General features: G+C 58.2%; 1 protein-coding gene across 2 annotated transcripts in view; it reads left to right on the top strand.

Moving 5' to 3' along the window:
* LOC139574695 (probable tRNA(His) guanylyltransferase) overlaps positions 1 to 10,109 on the top strand; it is a 21,680-nt gene extending 11,571 nt beyond the window's left edge. Inside the window, exons 1-4 of one of the 2 annotated variants that reach the window (XR_011674815.1) lie at positions 656 to 829; positions 8,619 to 8,706; positions 9,089 to 9,194; positions 9,691 to 10,109. Coding sequence is in view for 1 of the 2 variants with exons in the window: in XM_071399505.1 (XP_071255606.1) it covers positions 8,619 to 8,706; positions 9,089 to 9,190 (190 nt within the window). In the remaining variant the exon portion in view is untranslated. Of the gene's footprint in view, positions 1 to 655; positions 830 to 8,618; positions 8,707 to 9,088; positions 9,195 to 9,690 lie in introns of those variants that run through there. The other variant, XM_071399505.1, reaches the window with a different exon arrangement.

The raw sequence follows: 10,109 nt of genomic DNA on the forward strand, positions 1-10,109 counted from the left end.
TGACCGACTGACCCTCTGACCGACTGACTGACTGACACACAGACTGACCCACCCACTGACTGACCCACTGATTGACTGACTGATTGACCCGCTGACTGACTGACTGATTGACCCACTGACTGACCCACTCACTCATCCACTGACTGACTGACCCACTCACTCATCCACTGACTGACTGACCCACTCACTCATCCACTGACTGACTGACCCACTCACTCATCCACTGACTGACTGACTGACCCACTCACTCATCCACTGACTGACTGACTGACCCACTCACTCATCCACTGACTGACCCACTCACTCATCCACTGACTGACCCACTCACTCATCCACTGACTGACCCACTCACTCATCCACTGACTGACCCACTCACTCATCCACTGACTGACCCACTCACTCATCCACTGACTGACTGACTGACCCACTCACTCATCCACTGACTGACTGACTGACCCACTCACTCATCCACTGACTGACTGACCCACTCGTTGACTGACTGACTGACTGACCCACTCGTTGACTGACTGACCCACTCGTTGACTGACTGACCCACTCGTTGACTGACTGACCCACTCGTTGACTGACTGACTGTCCCACTTGTTGACTGACTGACTGACTGACTCGTTGACTGACTGTCCCTGTGTTGCTGTAGGTTTTGCAGAGCAGCACAACTTCCTGAAGCCCAACGACGACAGAGCTCTGGGTCTGATGACGTGCAGCGCCAGGTCTGTCATGGAGGACCTGGATGACATCATCATCTCGTACGGACAGAGTGACGAGTTCAGCTTCGTCCTCAAGAGGACCTCTGGTTCAAAAGGAGAGCCAGGTAATAACATACATGTACAGAGACACACACCGCCACACACACTCACCAACTACACTCACACACATCCACAGCCACGCACAAATGTTTATTGCATTTGAGTGACCCCTCACTTTTCTCCTCTACCTTCCCCCACTCCTCCACCCTCCTCTACCTTCCCCCACTCCTCCACCCTCCTCTACCTTCCCCCACTCCACCACCCTCCTCTACCTTCCCCCACTCCACCACCCTCCTCTACCTTCCCCCACTCCACCACCCTCCTCTACCTTCCCCCACTCCTCCACCCTCCTCTACCTTCCCCCACTCCTCCACCCTCCTCTACCTTCCCCCACTCCTCCACCCTCCTCTACCTTCCCCACTCCACCACCCTCCTCTACCTTCCCCCACTCCACCACCCTCCTCTACCTTCCCCCACTCCACCACCCTCCTCTACCTTTCCCCACTCCACCACCCTCCTCTACCTTCCCCCACTCCTCCACCCTCCTCTACCTTCCCCCACTCCACCACCCTCCTCTACCTTCCCCCACTCCACCACCCTCCTCTACCTTTCCCCACTCCACCACCCTCCTCTACCTTTCCCCACTCCACCACCCTCCTCTACCTTCCTCCACCCTCCTCTACCTTCCCCCACTCCTCCACCCTCCTCTACCTTCCCCCACTCCTCCACCCTCCTCTACCTTCCCCCACTCCACCACCCTCCTCTACCTTCCCCCACTCCACCACCCTCCTCTACCTTCCCCCACTCCACCACCCTCCTCTACCTTCCCCCACTCCACCACCCTCCTCTACCTTCCTCTACCTTCCCCCCTCCTCTACCCTCCACTCTTCCACCCTCCTCTACCTTCCCCCACTCCTCCACCCTCCTCTACCTTCCCCCACTCCTCCACCCTCCTCTACCTTCCCCCACTCCTCCACCCTCCTCTCACCTTCTCCCCCACTCCTCCACCCTCCTCTACCTTCCCCCACTCCACCACCCTCCTCTACCTTCCCCCACTCCACCACCCTCCTCTACCTTCCTCTACCTTCCCCCCTCCTCTACCCTCCACTCTTCCACCCTCCTCTACCTTCCCCCACTCCACCACCCTCCTCTACCTTCCCCCACTCCACCACCCTCCTCTACCTTCCCCCACTCCACCACCCTCCTCTACCTTCCTCTACCTTCCCCCCTCCTCTACCCTCCACTCTTCCACCCTCCTCTACCTTCCCCCACTCCTCCACCCTCCTCTACCTTCCCCCACTCCTCCACCCTCCTCTACCTTCCCCCACTCCTCCACCCTCCTCTACCTTCCCCCACTCCTCCACCCTCCTCTACCTTCCCCCACTCCACCACCCTCCTCTACCTTCCCCCCTCCTCTACCCTCCACTCTTCCACCCTCCTCTACCTTCCCCCACTCCACCACCCTCCTCTACCTTCCCCCACTCCACCACCCTCCTCTACCTTCCCCCACTCCTCCACCCTCCTCTACCTTCCCCCACTCCACCACCCTCCTCTACCTTCCCCCACTCCACCACCCTCCTCTACCTTCCCCCACTCCTCCACCCTCCTCTACCTTCCCCCACTCCACCACCCTCCTCTACCTTCCCCCACTCCACCACCCTCCTCTACCTTCCCCCACTCCACCACCCTCCTCTACCTTCCCCCACTCCTCCACCCTCCTCTACCTTCCCCCACTCCACCACCCTCCTCTACCTTCCCCCCCTCCTCCACCCTCCTCTACCTTCCTCCACCCTCCTCTACCTTCCCCCACTCCACCACCCTCCTCTACCTTCCCCCACTCCACCACCCTCCTCTACCTTTCCCCACTCCACCACCCTCCTCTACCTTTCCCCACTCCACCACCCTCCTCTACCTTTCCCCACTCCACCACCCTCTACCTTTCCCCACTCCACCACCCTCTACCTTCCTCCACCCTCCTCTACCTTCCCCCACTCCTCCACCCTCCTCTACCTTCCTCCCACTCCTCCACCCTCCTCTACCTTCCCCCACTCCACCACCCTCCTCTACCTTCCCCCACTCCACCACCCTCCTCTACCTTCCCCCACTCCACCACCCTCCTCTACCTTCCCCCACTCCTCTACCCTCCACTCTTCCACCCTCCTCTACCTTCCCCCACTCCTCCACCCTCCTCTACCTTCCCCCACTCCTCCACCCTCCTCTACCTTCCCCCACTCCTCCACCCTCCTCTACCTTCCCCCACTCCTCCACCCTCCTCTACCTTCCCCCACTCCTCCACCCTCCTCTACCTTCCCCCACTCCTCCACCCTCCTCTACCTTCCCCCACTCCACCACCCTCCTCTACCTTCCCCCACTCCACCACCCTCCTCTACCTTCCTCTACCTTCCCCCCTCCTCTACCCTCCACTCTTCCACCCTCCTCTACCTTCCCCCACTCCACCACCCTCCTCTACCTTCCCCCACTCCACCACCCTCCTCTACCTTCCCCCACTCCACCACCCTCCTCTACCTTCCCCCACTCCACCACCCTCCTCTACCTTCCCCCACTCCACCACCCTCCTCTACCTTCCTCTACCTTCCCGCCTCCTCTACCCTCCACTATTCCACCCTCCACTACCTTCCCCCACTCCTCCACCCTCCTCTACCTTCCCCCACTCCTCCACCCTCCTCTACCTTCCCCCACTCCTCCACCCTCCTCTACCTTCCCCCACTCCTCCACCCTCCTCTACCTTCCCCCACTCCACCACCCTCCTCTACCTTCCCCCCTCCTCTACCCTCCACTCTTCCACCCTCCTCTACCTTCCCCCACTCCTCCACCCTCCTCTACCTTCCCCCACTCCACCACCCTCCTCTACCTTCCCCCACTCCACCACCCTCCTCTACCTTCCCCCACTCCACCACCCTCCTCTACCTTCCCCCACTCCACCACCCTCCTCTACCTTCCCCCACTCCACCACCCTCCTCTACCTTCCCCCACTCCACCACCCTCCTCTACCTTCCTCCACCCTCCTCTACCTTCCCCCACTCCACCACCCTCCTCTACCTTCCCCCACTCCACCACCCTCCTCTACCTTCCCCCACTCCACCACCCTCCTCTACCTTCCCCCACTCCACCACCCTCCTCTACCTTCCCCCACTCCTCCACCCTCCTCTACCTTCCCCCACTCCACCACCCTCCTCTACCTTCCACCCTCTACCCCCCACTCCTCCACCCTCCTCTACCTTCGCCCCTCCTCTACCTTCGCCCCCACTTTACCTTCCTTCCTCCACCCTTCCACCCTCCTCTACCCTTCCACCCTGCTCTACCCTTCCACCCTGCTTTACCTTTCTCCACCCTCCTCCACCCTCCTCTACCTTCCTCTACCTTCATCCACCCTCCTCTACCCTTCTACCCTTCCACCCTCCTACCCTTCCACCCTGCTCTACCTTCATCCACCCTCCTCTAGCTTCCCCCACTCCTCCACCCTCCTCTACCTTCCCCCACTCCTCCACCCTCCTCTACCTTCCCCCACTCCACCACCCTCCTCTACCTTCCCCCACTCCACCACCCTCCTCTACCTTCCTCTACCTTCCCCCCTCCTCTACCCTCCACTCTTCCACCCTCCTCTACCTTCCCCCACTCCACCACCCTCCTCTACCTTCCCCCACTCCACCACCCTCCTCTACCTTCCCTCCCACTACCTCCACACCTCCTCTACCTTCCCCCACTCCTCCACCACTCCTCTCACCCTTCCTCCCCACTCCTCCACCCTCCTCTACCTTCCCCCACTCCTCCACCCTCCTCTACCTTCCCCCACTCCACCACCCTCCTCTACCTTCCCCCCTCCTCTACCCTCCACTCTTCCACCCTCCTCTACCTTCCCCCACTCCACCACCCTCCTCTACCTTCCCCCACTCCACCACCCTCCTCTACCTTCCCCCACTCCTCCACCCTCCTCTACCTTCCCCCACTCCACCACCCTCCTCTACCTTCCCCCACTCCACCACCCTCCTCTACCTTCCCCCACTCCTCCACCCTCCTCTACCTTCCCCCACTCCACCACCCTCCTCTACCTTCCCCCACTCCACCACCCTCCTCTACCTTCCCCCACTCCACCACCCTCCTCTACCTTCCCCCACTCCTCCACCCTCCTCTACCTTCCCCCACTCCACCACCCTCCTCTACCTTCCCCCCCTCCTCCACCCTCCTCTACCTTCCTCCACCCTCCTCTACCTTCCCCCACTCCACCACCCTCCTCTACCTTCCCCCACTCCACCACCCTCCTCTACCTTTCCCCACTCCACCACCCTCCTCTACCTTCCCCCACTCCACCACCCTCCTCTACCTTTCCCCACTCCACCACCCTCTACCTTCCTCCACCCTCCTCTACCTTCCCCCACTCCTCCACCCTCCTCTACCTTCCCCCACTCCTCCACCCTCCTCTACCTTCCCCCACTCCTCCACCCTCCTCTTCCTTCCCCCACTCCACCACCCTCCTCTACCTTCCCCCACTCCACCACCCTCCTCTACCTTCCCCCACTCCACCACCCTCCTCTACCTTCCTCTACCTTCCCCCCTCCTCTACCCTCCACTCTTCCACCCTCCTCTACCTTCCCCCACTCCTCCACCCTCCTCTACCTTCCCCCACTCCTCCACCCTCCTCTACCTTCCCCCACTCCTCCACCCTCCTCTACCTTCCTCCACCCTCCTCTACCTTCCCCCACTCCTCCACCCTCCTCTACCTTCCCCCACTCCACCACCCTCCTCTACCTTCCCCCACTCCACCACCCTCCTCTACCTTCCTCTACCTTCCCCCCTCCTCTACCCTCCACTCTTCCACCCTCCTCTACCTTCCCCCACTCCACCACCCTCCTCTACCTTCCCCCACTCCACCACCCTCCTCTACCTTCCCCCACTCCACCACCCTCCTCTACCTTCCTCTACCTTCCCGCCTCCTCTACCCTCCACTCTTCCACCCTCCTCTACCTTCCCCCACTCCTCCACCCTCCTCTACCTTCCCCCACTCCTCCACCCTCCTCTACCTTCCCCCACTCCTCCACCCTCCTCTACCTTCCCCCACTCCTCCACCCTCCTCTACCTTCCCCCACTCCACCACCCTCCTCTACCTTCCCCCCTCTACCCTCCACTCTTCCACCCTCCTCTACCTTCCCCCACTCCTCCACCCTCCTCTACCTTCCCCCACTCCACCACCCTCCTCTACCTTCCCCCACTCCACCACCCTCCTCTACCTTCCCCCACTCCACCACCCTCCTCTACCTTCCCCCACTCCACCACCCTCCTCTACCTTCCCCCACTCCACCACCCTCCTCTACCTTCCCCCACTCCACCACCCTCCTCTACCTTCCTCCACCCTCCTCTACCCTCCTCTACCTTCCTCCACCCTCCTCTACCTTCCCCCACTCCACCACCCTCCTCTACCTTCCCCCACTCCACCACCCTCCTCTACCTTCCCCCACTCCACCACCCTCCTCTACCTTCCCCCACTCCTCCACCCTCCTCTACCTTCCCCCACTCCACCACCTTCCTCTACCTTCCACCCTCTACCCCCCACTCCTCCACCCTCCTCTACCTTCGCCCCTCCTCTACCTTCGCCCCCACTTTACCTTCCTTCCTCCACCCTTCCACCCTCCTCTACCCTTCCACCCTGCTCTACCTTCCACCCTCCTCTACCTTCCTCCACCCTCCTCCACCCTCCTCTACCTTCCTCCACTCCTCCACCCTCCTCTACCTTCCCCCACTCCTCCACCCTCCTCTACCTTCCCCCACTCCACCACCCTCCTCTACCTTCCCCCCTCTACCCTCCACTCTTCCACCCTCCTCTACCTTCCCCCACTCCTCCACCCTCCTCTACCTTCCCCCACTCCACCACCCTCCTCTACCTTCCCCCACTCCACCACCCTCCTCTACCTTCCCCCACTCCACCACCCTCCTCTACCTTCCCCCACTCCACCACCCTCCTCTACCTTCCCCCACTCCACCACCCTCCTCTACCTTCCCCCACTCCACCACCCTCCTCTACCTTCCTCCACCCTCCTCTACCCTCCTCTACCTTCCTCCACCCTCCTCTACCTTCCCCCACTCCACCACCCTCCTCTACCTTCCCCCACTCCACCACCCTCCTCTACCTTCCCCCACTCCACCACCCTCCTCTACCTTCCCCCACTCCTCCACCCTCCTCTACCTTCCCCCACTCCACCACCTTCCTCTACCTTCCACCCTCTACCCCCCACTCCTCCACCCTCCTCTACCTTCGCCCGTTCTCCTCTACCTGTGTGTGCGTCCCAGTTCTCCTCTTCCTGTGTGCGTCCAGTTCTCCTCTTCCTGTGTGTAGCGTCCCAGTTCTCCTCTTCCTGTGTCTAGCCTTCCACCGCTCCTCTACCTGTGTGTACGTCCCACCCTCCTCTACCTGTGTGTAGCGTCCCAGTCTCCTCTTCCTGTGTAGCTCCCAGTTCTCCTCTTCCTGTGTGTACCGTTCCAGTCCTCCTCTACCTGTGTGTAGCGTCCCAGCCCTCCTCTACCTGTGTGTAGCGTCCCAGTTCTCCTCTTCCTGTGCGTACCCTCCCAGTTCTCCTCTTCCTGTGTGTAGCGTCCCAGTTCTCCTCTTCCTGTGTGTAGCTTTCCAGCCCTCCTCTACCTGTGCGCACCCTCCCAGTTCTACTCTTCCTGTGCGCAGCGCCTCAGTTCTCCTCCTCCTATGTATAGCATCCGAGTTCGCCACTTCCTGTGTGTAGCGTCCCAGTTCTCCTCTTCCTGTGTGTAGCGTCCCAGTTCTCCTCTTCCTGTGTGTAGCGTCCCAGTTCTCCTCTTCCTGTGTGTAGCGTCCCAGTTCTCCTCTTCCTGTGTGTAGCGTCCCAGTTCTCCTCTTCCTGTGTGTAGCGTCCCAGTTCTCCTCTTCCTGTGTGTAGCGTCCCAGTTCTCCTCTTCCTGTGTGTAGCGTCCCAGTTCTCCTCTTCCTGTGTGTAGCGTCCCAGTTCTCCTCTTCCTCTGTGTAGCGTCCCAGTTCTCCTCTTCCTGTGTGTAGCGTCCCAGTTCTCCTCTTCCTGTGTGTAGCGTCCCAGTTCTCCTCTTCCTGTGTGTAGCGTCCCAGTTCTCCTCTTCCTGTGTGTAGCGTCCCAGTTCTCCTCTTCCTGTGTGTAGCGTCCCAGTTCTCCTCTTCCTGTGTGTAGCGTCCCAGTTCTCCTCTTCCTGTGTGTAGCGTCCCAGTTCTCCTCTTCCTGTGTGTAGCGTCCCAGTTCTCCTCTTCCTGTGTGTAGCGTCCCAGTTCTCCTCTTCCTGTGTGTAGCGTACCAGTTCTCCTCTTCCTGTGTGTAGCGTCCCAGTTCTCCTCTTCCTCTGTGTAGCGTCCCAGTTCTCCTCTTCCTGTGTGTAGCGTCCCAGTTCTCCTCTTCCTGTGTGTAGCGTCCCAGTTCTCCTCTTCCTCGTGTGTAGCGTCCCAGTTCTCCTCTTCCTCGTGTGTAGCGTACCCAGTTCTCCTCTTCCTGTGTGTAGCGTCCCAGTTCTCCTCTTCCTGTGTGTAGCGTCTCAGTTCTCCTCTTCCTGTGTGTAGCGTCCCAGTTCTCCTCTTCCTGTGTGTTCTACTGAATGGACTACTTCAGAGACCAGCCCCTCCTCTACCCCCCAGGGTTTGACGGGTGGGTGGTTCTGTATCCTAGCAACCGCAACCTCCGGGACTACCTCAGCTGGAGGCAGGCTGACTGTATACACTCGCACTTAAATACTTACATTCTCCTATCCCCCAAGACATTATTCTGTGTGTGTGTGTGTGTGTGCTTTGAATACAGTAGATTGTCTTCCACATTTCTGCTCATCTTTCATAATGGTGTGTGTGTTCGCCAGGTCAGTCAACAACCTGTATAACACAGTGTTTTGGACGTTGGTGCAGAAAGGCGGACTCACCACTACACAGGCAGAGGACCGACTAAAGGTGAGAGTTACTCCAGTGAGATGAGCATAATTACAGCTGTGGGGGTGTGTCACAGTTTTAATATATCTGCTCTTTTTGAGGTGTGTAATTTTCTAAAGGGCATCTGCTTGTTAGTCATATCTTTATCATTATTCTGATAATAGCTTTATAATGAATAACTACATCATATTTACTTTCACTGGAAACTACCTCAGTTGACCTTTCCATATTTAATTTACCAAGACCTTTAGATACATAATCAAATCTCTATGATCTCTGTCTCTCTCTCTGTCTCTCTCTCTGTCTCTCTCTCTGTCTCTCTCTCTGTCTCTCTGTCTCTGTCTGTCTGTCTCTGTCTATCTCTCTCTGTCTCTCTGTCTGTCTCTGTCTCTCTCTCTCCCAGAGAACATTGGCAGCAGATAAGAATGAAATCCTGTTTTCTGAGTTTGATATCAATTACAACAAGGAGCCTCTGGTCCACAGGAAAGGAACAGCCCTAATCTGAGAAGGTGAGATCTCAGGCTGTGTCCTTAATGCACCCTATTCCCTACATAGAGCCTCTTGTCAGAAGTAGTGGACTATATAGAGAATAGGATGCCACTTCAGATACATTCATAGAAACACGTCCAGGCTTGTGTGTGAGGGTGGTAGGTAGCCTAGTGGTTAAGAGCGTTTGGCCAGTAAGTGAAATGCCACTGGTGCGAATCCCAGAGATGACTAGGTGAAAAATCTGCCGATGTGCGCTTGAGCAAAGCACTTAACCCTAATTGCTCCAGGGTCGCCGGCAATAATGGCTGATCCCTGGTCGTGAGCCCATTCCAAGGGTGTCTGGGGGAGTGGGATATGCAAAAAAACAATTTCCAATTTACACGTGTATAATAAATGTGTGAAGTAGGACAAATGGAAGCACCCAACTAATAATTATTATTATGATGGTTAACCCCATCCTTTGCTTCTCTCAAACTCTACCCTCCCTCCCTCCCTCCCTCTCTCCCTCTGTCCCAGCTGGAAGAAACAGTGACCACGAGTGTGAAGCTCCCCAACGAGGAGGAGGAGGAGCCAGTGGCACGAACCAGGAGGCGTGTCAGTGCCCACCGCTGTGACGTCATAGGGGACGAGTTCTGGGAGGAACACCCCAACATTCTAGAAGACGACTGCTGAAAACGTTTCCTAGAGGAGCAGAAACCTGCACAGTGGTTAACGTTGAACATGGACAGAGTCTAGGGGGAGTTTGTACTTCTATATGCTCCTGCTGTGGGATGGAGAGGGTTGGAAGCTGTCAGGGACTGTATGGATACTCTTAATCACTAACTGTCAGCGGGGGCATAACTCAAACACCATCATGCTCTTTGCTCATGTACTGTATACAAATATTTTAAATACGGCCTGTCTTATGTCTGGAAACATTAAACCAAGAGAATGTG

Source organism: Salvelinus alpinus, chromosome 4 (assembly GCF_045679555.1).
Source record: "Salvelinus alpinus chromosome 4, SLU_Salpinus.1, whole genome shotgun sequence".
NCBI classification, from domain to species: domain Eukaryota; kingdom Metazoa; phylum Chordata; class Actinopteri; order Salmoniformes; family Salmonidae; genus Salvelinus; species Salvelinus alpinus.